The 22035-nt window shown below is 37.9% G+C and overlaps 3 protein-coding genes, 1 long non-coding RNA gene and 1 pseudogene across 10 annotated transcripts; all 5 read left to right on the forward strand.

Moving 5' to 3' along the window:
• Positions 1-441: 441 nt before the first annotated feature.
• Positions 442-2365, forward strand: LOC148292683 (uncharacterized; annotated as a pseudogene).
• Positions 2366-4282: 1917 nt separating this feature from the next.
• Positions 4283-6257, forward strand: LOC110757446 (uncharacterized). Its single transcript, XM_021959042.2, has 6 exons — positions 4283-4369; positions 4483-4586; positions 4683-4812; positions 5105-5173; positions 5756-5815; positions 6036-6257. The coding sequence occupies exons 1-6, from the start codon at positions 4283-4285 to the stop codon at positions 6153-6155; spliced, it is 570 nt and encodes a 189-aa protein (XP_021814734.1). The 3' UTR covers positions 6156-6257.
• Positions 6258-7483: 1226 nt separating this feature from the next.
• On the forward strand, positions 7484-9432 carry LOC110757538 (uncharacterized). The gene is made up of 6 exons (XM_021959190.2): positions 7484-7690; positions 7842-7948; positions 8046-8175; positions 8501-8569; positions 8908-8967; positions 9209-9432. The coding sequence occupies exons 1-6, from the start codon at positions 7604-7606 to the stop codon at positions 9326-9328; spliced, it is 573 nt and encodes a 190-aa protein (XP_021814882.1). The 5' UTR covers positions 7484-7603; the 3' UTR covers positions 9329-9432.
• Positions 9433-14446: 5014 nt separating this feature from the next.
• On the forward strand, positions 14447-16987 carry LOC110760071 (uncharacterized). 7 transcript variants are annotated; one of them, XR_015826607.1, is made up of 7 exons: positions 14447-14548; positions 14650-15281; positions 15692-15961; positions 16189-16241; positions 16392-16454; positions 16653-16709; positions 16800-16987. It is a non-coding gene; the product is annotated as an uncharacterized LOC110760071 (long non-coding RNA). The 7 variants fall into 7 exon arrangements; XR_015826611.1 differs by having other exon boundaries at positions 14453-15085; positions 15204-15281; positions 15371-15961; XR_015826609.1 differs by having other exon boundaries at positions 14453-15085; positions 15204-15281.
• A 2652-nt stretch (positions 16988-19639) lies between these two features.
• LOC110757434 (uncharacterized) lies at positions 19640-22035 on the forward strand. The gene is made up of 6 exons (XM_021959029.2): positions 19640-19867; positions 19978-20087; positions 20315-20444; positions 20918-20986; positions 21558-21617; positions 21796-22035. The coding sequence occupies exons 1-6, from the start codon at positions 19658-19660 to the stop codon at positions 21913-21915; spliced, it is 699 nt and encodes a 232-aa protein (XP_021814721.2). The 5' UTR covers positions 19640-19657; the 3' UTR covers positions 21916-22035.

The raw sequence follows: 22035 nt of genomic DNA on the forward strand, positions 1-22035 counted from the left end.
CACTTTGTATCACCACCAAGTCTTGGGCAATCCCGAATTCCTTTGCCAATCTTTTCAGCCACACCGCTTCCTTTGAAGCTTCCGTTAGCGCCATATACTCCGCTTCTGTAGTAGACAAGGCACTAACCGATTGTAGAATCGCTCTCCAACTAATCGGTCCTTCACCACACATGAAGACATATCCCGTGGTGGATCTCCTCTTGTCTAAATCCCCTGCATAGTCAGAATCTACATACCCCGACACACATGCTTTTCCTTGTTGTCTTTCAAACAATATCCCAATCCTCTTGGTGCCCTTCAAGTACCTGAGAATCCATTTTGCTGCTGTCCAATGTTGTTTGCCCGGATTCGCCATGTACCTTGACACCACACTTACGGCTTGGGCTAAGTCGGGGCGTGTGCACACCATTGCATACATGAGACACCCTACCAAGCTTGCAAATGGAACTTTGTTCATTTCTTCCTTCGGATAATGTGGGTAGTTCAAGAACTGCAAGTTCAAGACAATGTGAGTCAGATGATGTTTTGGCTAATCTACAGGCAGACCCTGGACTAAGAATTCGTATGATTGAGTATGATACTAATATTAGAGATGATGTTCGAAGAGCATATCTACAAAAAGGACCTTGTCAACCTAGAGGTCATTCTTTCCCACAAAGTAATATCTCCGGAATTAATCGACGCTTCATTCTCCAATGGTTTGATAATTGATTGGTTGGAGTATAGTGTATCTAAAGATGCTGCATTTTGTCTTTATTGCTATCTCTTTAAATCCAATTTTGAACAAGTGGGTAGCGAAGCCTTCACTGGAGCAGGGTTTAAGAATTGGAAGAAAGGGAGAGAAAGAATGAAGGTGCATGTTGGACCGGTTGGTAGTGTTCATAATAAAGCTAGAGAAGCTGCTACAAATTTGATGAATCAAAATACACATATTGAAACGGCTGTGAGCAAACACTCCAAACAAGCTCGTGTGGCATATCGAAGATGCTTAATTGCATCAATCAAGTGCACTAAGTTTCTATTGAGACAAGGTCTTTCTTTTCGTGGAAATGATGAAAGTGCCATTTCAAGCACTAGGGGAAATTATTTGGAGCTATTGCAATTCCTTGCAGACAATGATGAGAAAGTTAAAGAAGTTGTGTTGGAAAATGCTCCGGGCAATCTCAAGTTAGTAGCTCCAAAGATTCAAAAAGATATTGTCAATGCATGTGCGGGGGAAACACTTGATGTTATCATAAGTGGTTTAAAAGATAGATTCTTTTCTATATTGGTGGATGAAGAATATTGATATTGCCTCTTTCTTCACATACTATGTGCATACTATGTTCATTGCTTTGCTAATCAACTTCAACTAGCACTTGTTGCTGTAGCAAAGAAGAATATTGATATTGCCTCTTTCTTCACAACCACTAATAGTGTGGTTAACCATGTTGGAGCATCTTGTAAGCGGCGTGATGCACTTAGAGCACAACTCCAAGAAGAACTTGTGATAGCTTTTGAAAATGATTGTCTTATAACGGGGCGAGGTTTGCATCAAGAAACAAGTCTCATACGTGCCGGTGACACACGATGGAGCTCACATTACGGTACCATTATTAGCATCATTTTCATGTTTTCATCTGTGATTCATGTGCTTCAAATGATTATTGATGATAATCCTAATGATAGTGCCGGTGAAGCAAATAAGATTCAAAGGGAAATGCTTACATTTCAGTTTGTGTTTCACTTATTCTTAATGAAAGCTATATTGGGACTCACAAATGATGTGTCACAAGCATTGCAAAAGAAAGATCAAGAAATTGTTAATGCAATGGCTTTGGTGAAATCATGCAAGGAAAAGCTACATTGTATGAGGAATAATGGGGTTGATGCATTGGTTGAAGAGGTGTCTTCATTTTGTGACAAACATCATATTGATGTTCCTAACATGGATGAGGCATTCGTACTTCCAGGGAGGTCAAGGCGTAATGCTCCAATAAAGACAAATCGTCATCATTATCGTGTGGAGCTCTTTATTTATGTCATTGATGAGCAACTTACGGAGTTAGATGATCGTTTTAATGAGGTAAATACTGAGTTGCTCATTTGTTTGGCATGTTTGAGTCCGAATGATTCATTTGAAGCTTTTGATAAACAAAAGCTACGTCGTCTTGCTCAATTTTATCCTCAAGACTTTTCGGATGAGGATCTTTTGGCACTTGAAGATCAACTTGAGCTTTATATTCATTATGTGCGTTCGAGTAGTGATTTCTCTAACTTGCAAGGGATTGGTGATCTTGCAAAAAAAAATGGTGGAGACAAGGATGCATCGAGCATTCAATTATGTGTATTTGCTTATTACATTGGCTCTAGTTTTACCGGTTGATACTGCTTCAGTTGAGAGGGCATTTTCCGTCATGAATATTATCAAAGGTCCACTTCGGAACAAAATGGGAGATCAATGGTTGAGTGATAGTTTACTTGTTTACGTTGAGAAGGATGTTTTTGATTGTATTGAAAATGAAGCTATAATGCTACGTTTTCAAAATATGAAACCTCGTCGTGGCCAATTGTAATTTGTAATGTTGTTTTTTACATGAATTATGAATTAATGTACTATAGTTTCATTTTCAATGTTATTTTAATCTTTAAAAAAAATTTGAACTTTTACACTATGACCCTACGAGCTAAGATTCCTGGGTCCGTCCCTGCATCCTTGTATACCAAAACCAAAACATCTCAGGGTTCTCAGTAACTCACTCTCGTTCATCGGAAAAAGAGCTTCGCATCTTGACACTCCTGTTATTAAATCGACCTAGCTAGAATACTGGAAGTTACTGGTGGTGTTCAAATGGCATGAGTTTGAGCAGCCAGCCTAGCTGTGCCAACAAGCTGCCTTGAGGGTGGTGAAGTTCCAGAATAAAACCTCAATACAAATTCACTTTGAAGCGACTATTCCCTAGATACACATGTCGTAATTTTTTTTAATTTCACAAAACAAAGAGTGAACAATAAGAATTGACTAAAGATGATAGAGGTACGTAGCTTGCGCTAAGGAAGAAAGAAATATTGTATCACTTCTTTTCGAGGAAAGGAGTACAAGCTTGTGCTTCATCGTATGGCCAAGTACCTGGACGTACATATGCTATATATCATCATTCGGTGCTATTACCATTAATTATGTGTTCGGAACAATGTGCATACTTTAATTGCTTGCTACAATCGGCTAAAATGGTGTAGCATACTTAAACTAATATTTCCTGCATCCAGGTCCACCCCACAATGGGTTCTTGTGCTCACCCTTTGTGTTCAACATTAATTGTGCTCAATTTAGTAGTCAAAATTAATATCGGGAACCACGTTATATATTGTTGAAACTCTTACATATATATGGTTGGAAATGTCTGCTTATTCCATGTCTTTACATGCAGAATTGGGAAACTTATAAAAAAATCATAACTCTGCAACTTAATGAATTTAACCTCATAATACTAATTAAATACATCTAAGCTTTCCACTCTACCTAGAATTAACAACGCTCATAGTAAACAATAAGTCCACAAGCAGCTACTTCGCGGCTTGAACCATTCTTAAGTAACAATAGTAGTCCTCCAGCAAAGCCAACACACTCCTTGAACGCCTTTGCATATATACTATTCCTCTATATCCAATCCTTTGATTCTAGTTTTTGTGCCAAGAATTTCATTGACAAATATTGACTCCCTTTGGCATGCAATCTTTCAATATCTATGCTCTTTCCGATCTCCAACATCTTTTCTATCTCACTAACCCAATTGTCGTCCATCTTCACAAAATCTTGTTCCAATAAGTTTTTGGCCATAGTGACAGCATGATCTCCGAATTCATTGCCTTCCACATCAATTTTGTACTTTTCTAAATCTGAAGGCCTCACTCCCAACCATTTAGGGCATGTTTACGTATCAGTAATGGGTATGTGAGGAAAGGGAATGATTTCCATTCCTAACTTCCCCTGCGTTTACTTGCAATCAGGAATGAAAAAATAAGTGGGCCCCACCTCAAAATCCGTAATCACATCCCCTAAAAACTGGGTATCAGATCACCTAGGGGGGAGTAGTCGATACGATTCCCATTCCTGTTTTCTCTTAATAACTTCCAAAAATACCTTTACTACTTTACCATAATTCCAAAAAACCCCAAACCCGAAAAAAAAAAAAAAAAAAAAAAAAAACTCACGCCAAGAAGTTCCAAGACGCTCCAACCCTAAAAAAGATTTGTCTTCTCTTCTCTCCACCCATCACTCGTTCGTTCCAAGAAAGAAACAATGATTGACGAGTCGATGCGAGTCGTTTTAGAGATGATCGACGCTCTGATGAAAAAAAGAGATGCTATGTCTGGCGCGACTGAGACTGTATGCATGCGTTTCTCTCTCCCTCTCTCTCCCCTTTTTTTTTCAGTAAATTTAAAAAGTATGATTGTTGTTGATTTTTTTATGAAAAAAATTCTATCCAATTTGCCATTCAGTTACCTCCCCTTATGTCAAATCTCAAGATAGAGGAGAAAACAGACGACCCTCCTGGACGACGGCAGGAGGAGGAGGAGAAGGAGGGAGAGCAGGATTCGAGCGAGTAAAAATCCTCACTCATTTAGTTTGGCCTCTATTCTTGTAAGTTTTAACGTGTCCTCATGTATGATATGATTTTCCCCCCTTTCCCATTCTGCAGGTATGCCGATTCTGTTCTTGGTTTTCTTCATGAACCTACTGTAGAGTTTGTGAATGAAGCATGCGACACGGAGGAGGATCGTCATAGGGCTATGAAGTCCATCTGCAGATTGTTTGCAAGTCTTCAATCGGTAAGATCCTTACCTAACTAAACTTGTCACTTGTCTCTATAACAAGTTGGGTATGTCTTTTCCTTTTTTCTGCTCTTTTTATTTATTTACTTATTATGCTGCTAGTTTAGATGTTGGTACAACCATTCGTGACAAGGTAATAACCAGTGTGATTCGCAGTTTTCCTCGTTTTCTTTTCAAGATTTGGCACTTCAGTTGTTTTTATGAGGTCTATTATTTGCATATAAAGCGCATACAAAAGCTTTTCCTCTGCTCACTTTGGAATTAAATTTTGCATCTATGATTGTTGTAGGGGGCTCCTCGTAATCGTGAGGAATTCGAGGCATCCATCCCTGAGAATCCTGACGACTGGACACAAGAGGTGAGTAAATAATAACCATGTATTTGATAAACGTTATTAGCTTGTTTGTAAATATTGTTGCAATCACCTTCTTTGGGTTCTTGATTGTTGTTGGTTGACTATGAGTCTGAGATGGCAAAATAGTAAGTAATTCCCCATTTTGTCTGGTCTTGGTGTGTATATTTAGCACCTTAATTGCTTTTCAGATGTCTATTATTCGTATATCTGTTTGATGAACCGTGTCATGGAAACATACATCCAGTTCCACTGGTCAATCATGTCATCCAGTAAATATGCTGCCAATGTTAAGAGGCATTAATTCAATATCTTGTTTGCAAATGTTTTAATCAGGCCGGAGTTTGAATATCTGATTGTTGTAGGAGAGCTTTCGACGCTTGCATTGTTTTTGCTTGCGGGGCTCCTTGTTATTCATATTATTAGACACACACAACACAATGTCTCTAGGTCTTGCTTTGGAAATATCAGCTTCTGTTGGTCATCTTTAAGAATGCTATTCTAATGTGATATGTGGATGGATTGTTTATGGAGTCAAAAAAATTGCTATAGTTTGTACTGAAACAGTTTTGTACTGGATTTTTGCAGATGTTGGAGTATCTGTACGAAAAGGAACAGGAGGATATGAGGAATTTCGCAGAGCAGCAGGTGAGGAAGTAAAATTTGGTCAAATGTATTACCCAGAGTGATTCATGTTTGATATATATATAGGTGGATTGATTGTTCCAAGAGTATGAATATGGTGATCTATCTATATATGTAAAATCAAGTTGATATATGTCAATGTTTTGGTTGGGATGCATGCCACAATAGCTTCTTTGGAAATGTTGTAATTCACTTTTCATCTTTGATTGTTGTTGTATGACAGTTGGCTTTGCAGAAGAAGAAGCGGATACAGAAGCGATTGGACAAAACATTTCGAAGAAGACGGAAAATTGCGAAGAAGACAAGTAAAAGAGAGAGAGAGAGCTCAAGTGGCTTGGCTTGAATATGTCTAGTATTTTTCATGTTCAAAATTAATTAAATTAATGCTGACTCGGAGAAAGGAATTGGTTTGCCCTTGTTTTTGCATTCGTGAGTAATATTTGATAATAACCCCGTTTTTCAATACAACAATTTTTAGATGAGATTATCTTCTCGGATGTTCCTACTTTCAAGCATTCAACTTTTCTCTCAAGTACTGTACAAGGCTGGGGGTTCTAAATAACAAAGTTGAAGATGCTTTGGGCATAAGGAATATGTTGTTAACTAAGATGAGTACTCAAGTTATTGGATTTGAGGGGTTTAAAGATCAGTATGTTATAGATTCATATTTCAGCTCTATAGAATTTGAACTCTAAAGTCCTACTGATTGAAAGATGCATCCATTTCGAATACTTGGTGGGTATTTATTTAAAGGCAATTTGTTGTGTATTTCCGATGGGTATTTATTTAAAGGTAATTTGTTGTGTATTTCCGAGGGATTGTTTCGTGAACAAATTATCAAGGAGCTTTGTGGTAATAGATTAGGACATTTCAGTAGGGATAAAACATATTGGCTATGGTGATTGATCATAATGTACAAAGATGTTGATAGACTGGTTTGGAAGTGTTAAATTTGTCAGTTTGGCAAAGGAAGTTCACAAAACAAGAAATTAAATCAAATCCTAGTTAAGATAGGAAAAAAATTAATTGAATAATCCCCTTTTTGGCTAGGATGGATGCTCCTGCATCACAAGCTTTTTCAATACACAACATAAAACGATTCATTCATAATTTGTGATGCTAAACTATATACAATTAAAACCTTAAACATTTGTCCTCCATATTATTCACTACCCAACAAATCATCACTATCCTTTGATTTTTCAATTAGCGAAGGAGACCTCACATGGTGTCACCATTTGGAATGAATTGTTGAAGTATATACAACATTTCAAAATATACTTTGGAATGAATTCGATCAAAAGGTTAATGCCCAAACTAGCAGTAGGTTCATGCAAGAGCATAGATTCACCATGATATGCGAGGAACAAAAAATATATATATATATATATCAACTCGATCTGAGACAGAGAGGGGGTACCATGGCGATTGGTGATTGTAGTTCTTCCTCCTTTTCTTCTGGTAGCCATTCTCAATTGAAAAATCCATGGCTTTTCGATTTCTATCTTTGGGGATTTCCTTCTTTTGCAGAAGAGGTTGAGAGGCAATCTCCGTAAATTTCTTTATTTTTAATACTAAACTTAAAACAATACGTGTGTTTGGTCTTGGGCCCTATTTTAAAAACTGGACAGGTTTGTCCATGGTAATACTAATAATAGCGTGTAAGTCGGTGGAGTGTTCTTCCAACAAAAAAGAAAAACGCGAAGTCTTCTTCTCCAACCAACCCTAAAAAAGATTTGTCTTCTCCTCTCTCCCACCCATCGCTCACTCGCTCGTTCCAAGAAAGAAACAATGATTAGCGAGTCGCTGCAAGTCCTTTTAGAGATGCTCGACCGAACGGTGGAAAAACGCAATGCTCTGTCTTGCCCAAGTGATACTGTATGCATGCGTTTCTCTTTCTCTCTCTTTCGTTTTTTTTTTTTTTTTTTTTTTCAGTATTTAACTTTCTTTTTAATCTAAAATAAACTTAAAAGTATGATTGTCGTTGGCTTTTTTCACAAAAAAATGTCCTATCCAACTTGCCATTCAGTTACCTCCCCTTATGTCAAATCTCAAGATAGAGAAGAAAACGGACGAAGCTCCTGGACGGCAGGAGGAGGAGGAGGAGGAGGAGGAGGGAGAGCAGGATTCGAGCGAGTAAAAATCCTCACTCACGTAGTTTGGCCTCTATTCTTCTAATTTTTGACGTGTCTTCATGTACGATGTGATTTTTCCCCTCTTTCCCATTGTGCAGGTATCCTGATTATTTTCTTGGTTTAAGTCGTGACATCTTTGAAAGGTCAGTGAAGAGACATTGCGACACGGAAGAGGAACGCCATAGGGCTATGAAGTCCATCTCCAGATTTTGTGCACTTGTTGAATCGGTAACTGAAACTTGTCACTTGTCTCTTTAACAAGTTGTGCACTTGTTTAGGTGTTGATTCCCAGTTTTCCTCGTCTTCTTTTCAAGATTTGCCATCTAATAAATCACTTAATATTAATGAAAGTAGATTAAGGTCTATTATTTGCATATTAAGCACATACAAAAGTTTTTTCTCTGCTCCAGAAAAATCTCCATCTGGGTTCGTGGTCATCTATGTAATCAAGTAGATGAGCCGGTGTTGAGATGCATGCCTTTACTTCTTGTTTTTGTTTGTAAACGTTGTAATATCACTTTGGAATTAAATTTTGCATGTATGATTGTTGTAGCGTGCTCCTCGTACTATTGAAGAATTCGAGGCATCCATCCCTGACAATCCTGAAGACTGGACACAAGAGGTGAGGAAATAATAACCATGTATTTGGTATACTTTATTAGCTTCTTGTTTGTAAATATTGTTGCAATCACCTTCTTTGTGTTCTTGATTGTTGTTGGTTGACCATGAGCATTGTTTTCCCTCGCGGGGGTCCTTATTATTCATATTATTAGACAGACCACAAATGATGTGTTAGGCACACACAACACAATGTCGTCTAGGTCTTGCTCTGGAAATATCAAGGCTATGCTGGTCATCTTTAAGAATACTATTCTAATGATATGTGGAGGGATTGTTAATGGAGTCAAAACAATTCCTATAGTTTTTGTACTGAAACAGTTTTGTACTGGATTTTTGCAGATGTGGGAGTATATGTACTTAAAGGAACAGGAGAGTATGAGGAATTTCACAGAGCAGCAGGTGAGGAAGTAAAATTTGGTAAAATTAATGTATTATCCAAAGTGATTCATGTTTGATATATATATATATATATATATATATATATATATATAGGTGGATTGATTGTTCCAAGAGTCTATGAATATGGTGATCTATCTGTATATGTAAAATCAAGTTGATATGTCAATGTTTGGGTTGGGATGCATGCTTCTTTGGAAATGTTGTGATTCACTTTTCATATTTGATTGTTGTTGTATGACAGTTGGCTTTGCAGAAGCAGAAGCGGATACAGAAGCGATTGGACAAAAAATTTCGAAGAAGACGGAAAATTGCTAAGAAGACAAGTAAAAGAGAGAGAGAGAGCTCAAGTGGCTTGGCTTGAATATGTCTAGAATTTTTCATGTTCTGAATAAATTAATTAATTCCGACTCGTAGGAAGGAATTGGTTTCCCATTCCATCTATTCTAGATATGTTTTTTGGTTTATTACTAATATTGGGTCCTTGTTTTTGCATTCGTGGGTAATTATTTGATTATAGCCGCGTTTTCAATACAACAATTTTGAGATGAGATAGCTCACTATCTTCTCGCATTGGTTTATCAATGATGCTTTTGGATGTTATTTGTTTGTTTATGTTAAAATAAAACAAAGTGTGAAGAATTTACGATCTTTTCAGATTTAATTCCAAATTCAAATTTTCAATTGAGATTGTTCACAATAAATCTCCTGACCTCATAAAAAGGTAGGAAATTGTATAATTTGAGGCAGATAATTAATTAATAAATTAATTAGCTTGTACTTTAATTCGTAAGGGTTGGTGTAGAGTGTCAAACGGGCCGTGCTAGGCCGGCCCGTCCCATTTAAACTCGTGCTTTTAACATTTTCGTATCGTGCCGGGCCAGCTCATTTAATTTATCGGGCCGTGCCGTGCCGGCCCATTTAATAAAATCATTGATCCCGGCCTGGCCCAAAGCCCATGTCCACATTAAAACGGGCCGAGCCGAGCTTGTGCTGTGCCATACTCGGGCCCAAGAACCAACCCATTTAATTTGATTTTTTTTCACTTGATTTTTTTTTCCACTAGATAATTGAAATTATAAACATTAAAAATATAATTAGAGGCAAGAAATGATGAACTATTTGAAAACATTAATCAATCAAACATCCAAACAATATGAAGGGGCGGAGGGCAAAAAGTGTCCAACTCCACAAAGTCCACTTCAACTTTTCATCTTTAAACAACTTATTATTTTATATGTGAAGAAATGTCTTACTTTGATTATAAGAGAAGCGTATATGTCATATGTATTGATTAGATATCAAGTCCAATGTTGTTTAATTAATTTGTAGTTGATATGTTTAATTAATTAAGGACCCAAGTAATTTCCCTAAAATGAAAGACATCAAATATATGTTTATGATTAAAAAAAAACATATAAACAATGACATTAGATGTCAAATTATTGCATTTTGACTTTTTGAGAAGAAAAAAAAAAGCTAAATGGGCCGTGCTTGAAGCGGGCTCGGGCCAAGCCAAGCCCATGTCGGGCCATGGGCCGGCCCAGTCCATTGGACCTATTTTTTGATCCCAGTCCGGCCCAAGTTTTCGTAATATTCGTGCTCATGCCGTGCCGTGCCTCATTTAAACGGGCTGGGCTCGTGCCATGCTGGGTTGGCCCGTCCCGTTTGACACCTCTAGGTTGCTGTGTGTGTGAAAAGAAGAAAACCCTCTCAACTCCTTTATATATATCAAGAGAGGAAAACCCTCTCAACTAAGAAAACTAAGCAAATCAAATATCAGAAAATATATAAAAAAGACTGAAATAATTCCTTCCATTAAGACGATGCTAACAGACCGAAATAATTCCTTCTTACCCCTACCAGCCAAAGTAGGCAGAAATAAATAAAAAGAGGCATCTATATCTATATCTATAGGAAAATGCTAGGGATACCAACTTGGGATACCAACTTGTGTACCAACTATCTAATAGAGCGTGGGCCCCATTGTATTGGTGGGCTCCACCTCTATTAGAGAGTTGGTACACGAGTTGGTAAGTTGGTCTCCCTAGCATGACCCATATCTATATATATAAAGCAAAAGGCAGGGAATTGTGAAACATTCAAAAATTCCGAAAATATCCTTGGTAAACTAATATTAAAACGCACTTATTTTAATTAAAGCAGGATATAATTGTAAAAGAACAATTACGCATAACTTTAAAAAAATTAAAAAGAAAAGAAAAAAGGTACAGACCCTCACTCCAGAGCAGTTGCTCTTCTTATCAGTTTCTTCGGCCTCATCGTGTCTAAGAGCAGTTCCAGTAGCAGTTCCTTTCAGTTTGCCCACCACTTCCTTCAAACCCAATTATCATAGGCCTTTCTGCCAAAACATAGAGAATATTGAGAGTAGAGAGTGGAAAGTGTAGAGAGAATGAGAGAATGAGAGTTGTAGAATATTTTCTGATTTTTCACTTATGTTTCATTACTTACAATCAACACATATATATATACAAATTCCTAAGACATTAGTCAAGCCCCCCAAGTTAGGCAACCAACCTAGTCAAGCCCCCCAAATATTGTAGGTGCCAAACATAGTAGGTGCCAAACATTAATTGACTACATAATTAACACATTAATTGACTACATAATTAACACTCCCCCTCAAGTTGGTGCATAGATATCACCAATGCCCAACTTGCCAAGAGAGTTGTGGAAAGCTATAACAAGACACTTCCTTCATTAATATGTCTGCATCGAGCTTCTTCTTAATAAAATGTCGATCCACTTCAACATGCCCCCTCACGTGGGACCACTACATGGTGGGCCACACATGGAGCAAAGGCCACATCGAAGTTAATCATTTCGGTCTGTCGGTGGCAACACCAAATCCAAGTGCAGCCGGTTGGTCGGTAGATCACATAAACCATGCGAACAAGGCAAAGGCAAAGCAAAGAACACAGAAACCCTGTGAACACGGTAAGAACACAGAAACCCTGTGAACACGGCAAAGGTAAGGTAAAGGACACAGAAACCCTGTGAACACGGCAAGGACACAGAAACCCTGTGAACACGGCAAAGGACACAGAAACCCTGTGAACACGGCAAAGGTAAGGTAAAGGACACAGAAACCCTGTGAACACGGCAAGGACACAGAAACCCTGTGAACACGGCAAAGGTAAGGTAAAGGACACAGAAACCCTGTGAACACGGCAAAGGACACAGACAAAGGCAAAGGCAAGGCAAACCAAACCCAAGAAAAGGCAAGGCAAACCAAACCCAAGCAAAGGCAAAGGACAACGGGCATGATCACATCGGAAACACACCGGTAAAGGCAAGAACACGGTAGAAGCAACAACAACACTGTCCTCAACAAGAGACAACAACACTAACAGCAGCAAGAGCAACACTGGTACCAGCAAGAGTAATATAAGCCACTGGCACCAGCAAGACAAGGCAGGGCAGACAACTGTGGCAGTAGCAATAGCAGAGGCAACTTCTCTTCACTCCCCCTCTCCCCCTGAAGAGAAGGGGTCGATGGAGCCATATGATCAGTGGCACTGGCACCAGTGAGAGAAATCTAAGACATTGGCACCAGCAAGAGCAATATAGTAGGCAACAACAACAATACTAGCAGCATCACAAATACTTCCATTATTGCAGACACAACTTCTCTTCACTCCTCCTCTCCCCCTGAAGAGAAGGGGTTGTCAGAACCATAAAAGCAGTGGCACTTGAGAAACAGAAGCTGACTGAAGCTCAGATGTAGAAGAATCAGTCATGGCAGATAGGTAACTGAATTGCAGCGGAATAGATGAGTAGCAGTGTCACTCCCCCTCAAATCCGACGACGTATGAGAGTCGAGATTTGGAGAAAGCAACACGGGTAATGACAATAAAGTTGCAGCACCCAAATAAAGTTGCATCTATCTCCCCCTCAAATCTGACACTGGTAGAGGGTCGAGATTTGGAAGAAGAGAAAATGAAATAATAGTAAAGAGACTCAAACATGTCAGTCTCGTGGCAGAAACAAATGCAAGGATAGGTGGAATGGAGATGGGCAGCCGACAACTGGAGAAAAGGAATAAAAGATGGAGAGGAGTCTGCAACAACCCAAAAAGAAAGAAGAAATAAAATGAATGAAGGTGGATGACATGTGTATACACACATAGAGAGAAAGGGACAAATATTGTATAGATAGGGTAGGTGACGTTGACAAGTGTAAGAGTTGTTGAAAAAAGGAAGAGGCATATGGTGCAAAACAAGTCAATAAAATAAAGGGAAAAGGAAGCCAAGTTATTGGCGTGAAAGAGAAGAGGTAGCAAAGATTTTCATACATATATATATATATATATATATATGGGTAGACAGAAAACTTTGATACCCACCAAAACATTAAGCACAAATGTGGTGTGCATGAGAACGAAGAGATGAGGAGAAAACACCCGTGGGTAACACCGAGAAAAGCGAAAGGCAACAAGGGAGAAGAAATATACCAGACAAAAAATGGGATGGAAATAGAGTGGAAGAAATAATTTAAGGAAATAAAAGGGAATAAAATAAGAAGTATGAGATTGGTGGTGAGAAAAGAAACCATAAAAAAGAGAATAGTAGTATTAAGAAAATGGAATGTAACAAGCAAGACACCTATCACGTGGGCACAAGAGGAAATGATGAAGAAAGGCAATATGTGATAAGAAACAAACAAACAAAAAAGGAACCCACCAAAAAAAAGAGAGACAAAGAAAGGGTGCTAAAAAACGAGAAGGAGAAAGAGAGCTCAAGATAGCAGCAAAGAAGATAGAGACCAGCAGAAAAGTCAAAGAAAAAACATAAGGAAGCTCGTTAGAGCTTGAGAGATGATGCAAACACCAGAGTGGCTGTGCAAAAGGAACAACGGCAGTAGTGTAACTCGGCATGACAGAGACAAGGCCGAGTAGGAAAAGGCTCAGCGAGCGGTGACGAGGCTCGCGGAGGAAAGGAAATGGCTCGGTGAGCGATGACGAGGCTCACGGAGGAAAGAGATCATGGTGATCAAGGAACGTACTGCCCATATGAAACAAATTAGGCCATCGTGGCCAAGGGACTTATTGCCCATAAAAATAAAAGAGAGGAAATTTAATGGAAACAAGAGAATTTACAGCAACATGAAAAAACGCCAACGACTCTCAATTTGATAGAGGATCTTAAGGATTAGCCATTAGGCTCTGATACCATGCCAAAACATAGAGAATATTGAGAGTAGAGAGTGGAAAGTGTAGAGAGAATGAGAGAATGAGAGTTGTAGAATATTTTCTGATTTTTCACTTATGTTTCATTACTTACAATCAACACATATATATACAAATTCCTAAGACATTAGTCAAGCCCCCCAAGTTAGGCAACCAACCAAGTTAGGCAACCAACCTAGTCAAGCCCCCCAAATATTGTAGGTGCCAAACATAGTAGGTGCCAAACATTAATTGACTACATAATTAACACATTAATTGACTACATAATTAACACTTTCTTCTTACAATGTGAAAAACAGAAAGAGGAGCAGAAAAATAGAGAACCACGGCTGGGAACAACCACAACGCTCCTTGCCAGCTTCACCAATTTCCCAGGTTTTCCCCGCTTAATTTGATGCATGCCTTCTTTTTATCCCTCTTTTACTGTTGTTTTGGTTTCCTCAGAAAATTTCTCATTTAATTGGGTTACTTCCCAGCATCTCCAAGAATTAAACACCTATGATTTCAACTGAAAGTTTTAGAAGGTGGTAAGCCTAACAGATCTTTCTTTCTTATTTGTATTATATTCTTTCTTTGATTGGGTTTTGAGATCTTTCACGTTCAGAGAAGGTTTTAGAGGAAAGGTGTTTGTTGATGATTTTCCGTATTTCTCTATCGTGTATGTTGAACGGTTCTCATGGCTTTTGTGTTCATATCAGACCCATGTCCAAATGAAACGGTAAATTACAGTGGGTAAGAGAGTTTTGAGAAACTTACTCCTTTTGCTGCATGCTCACCATTTATCGGATTGATTTTTATTTGCTATATGAAATGGTAGGTATGAAATTTAAGATATGAATGAAAGTTTGGTTATTCAACTTATATTTGGATTCTTGATTATTCAAGAACAGTTGCTGCAACTCCAAGAATAGGGTAGGTGTTTACTCGCATGGTTAATTCGCAGGGTAGGTGTTTGATAAAATGTATTTGGTTTTGTTCTACGAATTCAAATGACATGGTGGAGTTTTTTTTTTTCTTCACTCTTTTGCAGAGAATACTTTGAAGAGAAAACAGAGAGATGTTGCAACAAGTCTCATATTTGTTCCTTGGTCGTTCATTTTATGAAATGGTGGGTTTTGTTATTCTTTCATCACAAATTTTGTGTATTTGTTATTATGTTATTTCCTTACTGAGTGCGTTGTTTGGTTCTCTTCTCAGGTTATATAAAGAAGCAATCTGTTTATGTTGTTTTTCTTTTTTTGCCAATCTGTTTATGTTTGCTGCAATGATTGCATTTTTGTAAGAATGAAAAATAGTTTCATCCATATAAATTACTGCATTCGAGGAAATGCAACCCTCTTTTTGTGTATTGTTGGCTCTTCATATATAATTGAGATTTAAACTTGCCATAACTTATAGATTGTCTTAAACTGATGACAATGACTACTGTTGCTATATTTCTACTATTATATAGATATATATGTATATGTTGTATATTGTGGATATTGCAACCCCTGCTCACTTGGTTATGTGGAGCAGTTGGTAGCTGAGAACATCTCTTTTGGCCATGACTGTGATATGAAACCCAAGCCAGGAAGGTGAACGGGGTGAAAGGGTTCTAAGACGAGGAGGACCGCATGTATACAGATTATGCTATGATTTTTTTCCTTCTATCTTTTTTTTCTCCTGGGATTCCTTTGGTAGAAGAATTAAAAGCAAAATGAGGATGATAGAGATGGAGGGAGTTCAAGGGGAGGAAAACTGCTAAAGGACTTACTGGCTGTGGCTGTGTTTCTTCTCTTTTTAGAGGTTTGTTTCTTTTTATGCTGATATTTGTTTCTTTGATAGTTAAATTGGTGACAAAGAAGACAGCAGCTGGAGGCTTTTATGTTCAAGCAGACGTATGCAATCTTGATGTATTGAGATTGGTTTTAAATAAAGACGTATGCAATTAGTTATTGCATCTGTTTCAAATTTCGTTCAAATGGCTATTTTCTTTTACTTTCGTTCCTTAATGTGAATTGTTAACATTGTAGGTTTTCAAGGGGGGTTCAACTTCCCAAAGTGCAGGAGGCTTGCAGAGGAATTGGTGAGCTGCTTTCAACAAAACCGATTACATTGAAATAATTGTTTATTCTGTGTTTTCATTACACCACTTAAGTGATATATCTGTTTGGATGCTTAGTCTGGCTTTATTTTTATTTTTTTTGGTTCATGGTTTTATTCCTTCTGAATACAGAATCATATGTTTGGGTTTGGGGTACAAAATCGTGATGTCTAACTAATTCACCAATCCTCTCAGGTAATTCTCTTTCTCATGATTTTGTGCATTTTGTGACATTTGACATTTAATAGGCTCAATAAAAAAAGCTTTTAATTATACATTTATTTCTCTGCCTTCTCTCCAGTTTTCAGTTCTTTTGGTTTGGTTTGTTTTTTATGACGCTTTGGTTTGATGCCTTCTTTTTATCCCTCTTTTTGGTTTTCTTTTATTTCTCAGGGGATTCATTTGCTACAGGAATTAAAATAGAGTGGGAGGGAGGAAAAGGGAGGAAAGGTTTTCCTTTTTTTTTTTCTTCATTATACTTCAAGTTTTCTTTTGCTACTGGCTTCATGGATTATCAAACCCACGATAATTGTTGTGCAGGAGTTATTGTTCTCTCATTGTTGTTGTAGATAGATCGGCTGCACGTGTGGGTCTTCAACTTCTTTAGGTTTATCAGCCTTGAAATTTAGTTATATTCATAAAAAATTATGTGTTGTATTAAATGTTGTTTGTTTCCTAACAACAATGGGATCAAAGAATTTGTTTGACTACAACAGTTGAAATGATCATTTGTTCTCCTTTGCTGAGAAACAAAAGGAAGAAAATGAAACAAAAATAATAAAATTAAAAAAAAAGGAGAAATTTTTTTAACACGGTAAATTTGGTATATTTCCAATCCAGAGGTTTAACCACCAATATAGCACATAGGCTTCAAATAAGTTTCCACATCAGAGCAATTGCGAATGCCACTACAACGGTTTACATGCAATGAAAGAATGCCACTACAACGGTTTACATGCGATGAAAGAAAAAAACAAACTGTTGAGACATACATCTAGAAATTTATTATTAATTATTTTATTGTTAAACTTGGCTTCTTATAATGAAATGAAAGGATTTTCCTTTTGTCTCTTGACTTTTGAAAATGACACTATTTTTGGTACAGTTTTCTTCCGATAATTGGAGTAGGGATGTAGCAAAGGATAAACTATCAAAATTGAAGGTGAGTATACATGTTCCCAAATTATGCTAAAATTTGTCAAAATTTAAAAGTATATGTTTAAACTTGGTCTCATCTCATGTTATTTATGTACAGATTGACAATGAAAAAGTGATCAATTAGAGAGGAACGGGTGACACAAGTGGTCTTGATTGTTGCATGTCTTTCTCCTATGTGCATATTATGTAAATATTTATGTCCATCATCTAAAACTATGATGTTGTGTAGAATGAAAATATTATTTTATTTAAATTATTTGAGATTTTCCTATTAATGTTGGATTTGCTTTGGATAATATTTATATATATAGATTAACGTGTCGGTAATTAATTGAATAAGAATCCCCCTAGCTCTTAAAGTTCATTAGACTAGCCTCCCTGCACGCACTTCCGCGTGTGCGAGAGGCTTTTTTTAATCGCGCGCTATGCGCAACTTCCAAAGTTCCGTAAATATTTTTTTGCAATTGTATTTATATAGATGTCGCACGTGCAATTGTTTCAACAGTTTCATATTTTAATCGCACGTGTGTGATATATCGTCGTCTTAAAAGTTTTTCTTTATCGCTCATATTTTTCTAGATGTCCATCTTTGCAGTTTTTAAGACAATGATATATCACACGTGCGCGATTAAAAGTTTACACACTATGAAAGAAAAAATAGAAACTGCTAAGATGGACGTCTAGAAAAATACAGGCGATAAAAGAAAACTCTTAACATGACGATTTATCACACGCGCGCGATTAAAATATAAAATTGTTGAAATGGACATCTATATAAATACAATTGCGAAAAAATATTTACGAAACTTTGTAAGTCGCGCGTAGCGCTCGTGATTAAAAAAGCCTCTCGCACGCGCGGAAGCGCGTGCAGGGAGGCTAGTGAGGAAAGATACAGAGAAAATATTAAACTCAATAGCGTGGTAGTTGAATGAGAGAAAATTGCCTCAATACCGGTGGTGAATATGAACATAAAACTGAACATAATTGAACTCAATCAATAAACATTCTGTGTATTTACAATATATGGCCATGTTCATATATTCATAGAGAATGATGAATATTACTAGGCCAAATTTACTCAAGTGAATTTGGTGTAACCACACGTGTATATAACTAGCCATGAATTTGTGAATTTATAGGGAATTCATAATTGATATAAAGTTCTCTAATTTTATCATATGAATTCGTAATGGTACCATATAACTACACATGGTCATAGCATTTATGGTCTAGCCAAATGTAACCTAGAATTCACTATAAATTCTACGAACTGAGGTTATATAATCGGGTCCCTTTAGGAACCCTACCCTTGCTACCATAGTTGAGGCCCTAGGAGACCATATTTAAATATTTAACCAGGTCCTAGGCTAGGACCAGGTCCTAGGACCCAAGTATAATTAAAGTAGAGTCCTAGGAGTATGGTCCTAGGCTGACCATACGTGGTATTACCCAGGTTACCCTAGGGAACCAGGCCCTAGGTTAATGATATGGGACCTAGGTAATAAGGCTACCTGGGTAGCTATGGTAACCTGGTTACCCTAGGAGGGATAGGCCCTAGGCCCATATAATATCTAGCCTGGTTCCCTAACCCTACTAGGCTAGGATAACCTGAACAATTAATAGCTAGGGAACCAGGGAACCAGGTTACCCTAGGGTAGCTTAGGGTATTAATATAGGTAATGTGGGTGTTGTGGAGGGTAATACCAGGCCCTAGGAGGTCCTAGGGTCCTAACCTAGTAGGGTAACTCAATCAGGGTAACCAGGCCTGGTATTACCCTGGTTACCAGCCTAGGTCCTATTAATAGGGTATTAATAGGGGGCCCTACTAGGCTAGGAGGGTATTAAAAGCCTCTAGTGTGCCCCAGAGTACTAATGGATAACCTGGAAACCTGGGTTATCTAGCCTTATTACTGGGTTACCATATAATATCTAGCCTGGTTACTAACCCTACTAGGCTAGGATAACCTGAACAATTAATAGCTAGGGAACCAGGGAACCAGGTTACCCTAGGGTAGCTTAGGGTATTAACCAGGGGAGAGGATAACCATATTGGTTAATACTCGGCTGGTTACCCACCCATAGGGTCTTCTAGTAGGGCCCCCTACCTGGTAATAACCTGGTTCCCCTAACAGGTTATGGGGTTACCCAGGTCCTAACCTACCTGGACCCTAGGGCCTAGGTTGTAACCCTACCCAGGGTAGTACCCTAACCTGGGTAGTACCCTAACCTGGGTAATACTAATGGATAACCTGGAGACCTGGTTACCTAGGTTAAAGGCACAGACACAGGCATCAAACCCCAAAAAAGATTTGTCTTCTCTTCTCTCAACCCGTCGCTCCCTCGCTCGTTCCAAGAAAGAAACAATGAGTAAAGAGTCGCTACGAGTCGTTTTAGAGATAATCGAGACTGTGATGAAAAAAAGCAATGCTCTGTCTGGCGCAACTGATACTGTATGCATGCGTTTCTCTTTCTCTCTCTTTCCTTTTTTCAATAAACTTAAAAGTATGATTGTTGTTGGTTTTTTTTTATAAAAAAAAATTCTATCCAATTTGCCATTCAGTTACCTCCCCTTATGTCAAATCTCAAGATAGAGAAGAAAATAGACGACCCTTCTGGACGGCAGCAGGAGGAGGAGGAGGAGGAGGAGGAGGGAGAGGAGGATTCGAGCGAGTAAAAATCCTCACTCATTTAGTTTGGCCCCTTATGTCAAATCTCAAGATAGAGAAGAAAATAGACGACCCTTCTGGACGGCAGCAGCAGGAGGAGGAGGAGGAGGAGGAGGGAGAGGAGGATTCGAGCGAGTAAAAATCCTCACTCATTTAGTTTGGCCTCTATTCTTGTAAGTTTTAACGTGTCCTCATGTATGATATGATTTTCCCCTCTTTCCCATTCTGCAGGTATGCCGAGTCTGTTCTTGGTTTTCTTCATGAACCTACTGTAGATTTTGTGAATGAAGTATGCGACACGGAGGAGGAGCGTCATAGGGCTATGAAGTCCATCTGCAGAATGTTTGCAAGTCTTGAATCGGTAAGATCCTGACCTAACTAAACTTGTCACTTGTCTCTATACAAGTTGGGTATGTCTTTTCCTTTTCTCTGCTCTTTTTATTTATTTATTTATTTATTATGCTGCTAGTTTAGATGTTGGTACAACCATTCCTGATAAGGTAATAACCAGTATGATTCCCAGTTTTCCTCGTCTTCTTTTCAAGATTTGGCACTTCAGTTGTTTTTGTGAGGTCTATTATTTGCATATTAAGCACATACAAAAGCTTTTTCTCTGCTCTGGAAACATCTGGGTTCGTTGATCGAGTAAAACAAAGTGATTCGAATTCGATATATAGGGGGATTTTTAATTCCAGGAGTCAAAGCATGATGTGGTGGTCATCTATGTAATCAAGTAGATAACCCGATGTTGAGATGCATGCCTTTACTTCTTGTTTGTTTGTAAACGTTGTAATATCACTTTGGAATTAAATTTTGCATCTATGATTGTTGTAGGATGCTGCTCGTGATCTTGAGGAATTCGAGGCATCCATCCCTGAGAATTCTCAAGAGTGGACACAAGAGGTGAGGAAATAATAACCATGTATTTGGTATACGTTATTAGCATCTTGTTTGTAAATATTCTTTGAGTTCTTGATTGTTGTTGGTTGACTATGAGCCTGATATGGTAAAATAGTAAGTAATTCCCCATTTTGTTTTATCTTGGTGTGTATATTTAGCACCTTAATTGCTTTTCAGATGTCTATTATTCATATATCTGTTTGATGAACCGTGTCATGGAAACATACATCTAGTTTCACTGGTCATCCATGTCATCCAGTAAATATGCTGCCAATGTTAAGAGGCATTAATTCAATATCTTGTTTGCAAATGTTATAATCAGACCGGAGTTTGAATATCTGATTGTTGTAGGAGAGCTTTCGACGCTTGCCTTGTTTTCTCTCGCAGGGCTCCTTATTATTCATATTATTAGACACACACAACACAAGGTCATCTAGGTCTTGCTCCGGAGATATCAGCTTCTGTTGGTCATCTTTAAGAATGTTATTCTAATGTGATATGCAGAGGGATTGTTTATGGAGTCAAAAAATTGCTATAGTTTGTACTGAAACAATTTTGTACTGGATTTTTGCAGATGTGGGAGTATATGTACGAAAAGGAACAGGAGGAGGTGAGGAATTTCGAAGAGCAGCAGGTGAGGAAGTAAAATTTGGTCAAATGTATTATCCAAAGTGATTCATGTTTGATATATATATATATATATATGTAAAATCAAGTTGATATGTCAATGTTTGGGTTGGGATGCAGGCCACAATAGCTTCTTTGGAAATGTTGTAACTCACTTTTCATCTTTGATTGTTGTTGTATGACAGTTGGCTTTGCAGAAGAAGAAGCGGATACAGAAGCGATTGGACAAAACATTTCGAAGAAGACGGAAAATTGCGAAGAAGACAAGTAAAAGAGAGAGACAGAGCTCAAGTGGCTTGGCTTGAATATGTCTAGTGTTTTTCATGTTCTAAATTAATTAATTAATGCTGACTCAGAGAAAAGAATTGGTTTCCCATTTCATCTATTCTAGATATGTTTTTTGGTTGCATTTTTAATTAATAATA

Source organism: Prunus avium, chromosome 8 (assembly GCF_965620075.1).
Source record: "Prunus avium chromosome 8, drPruAviu1.hap1.1, whole genome shotgun sequence".
NCBI lineage: Eukaryota > Viridiplantae > Streptophyta > Magnoliopsida > Rosales > Rosaceae > Prunus > Prunus avium.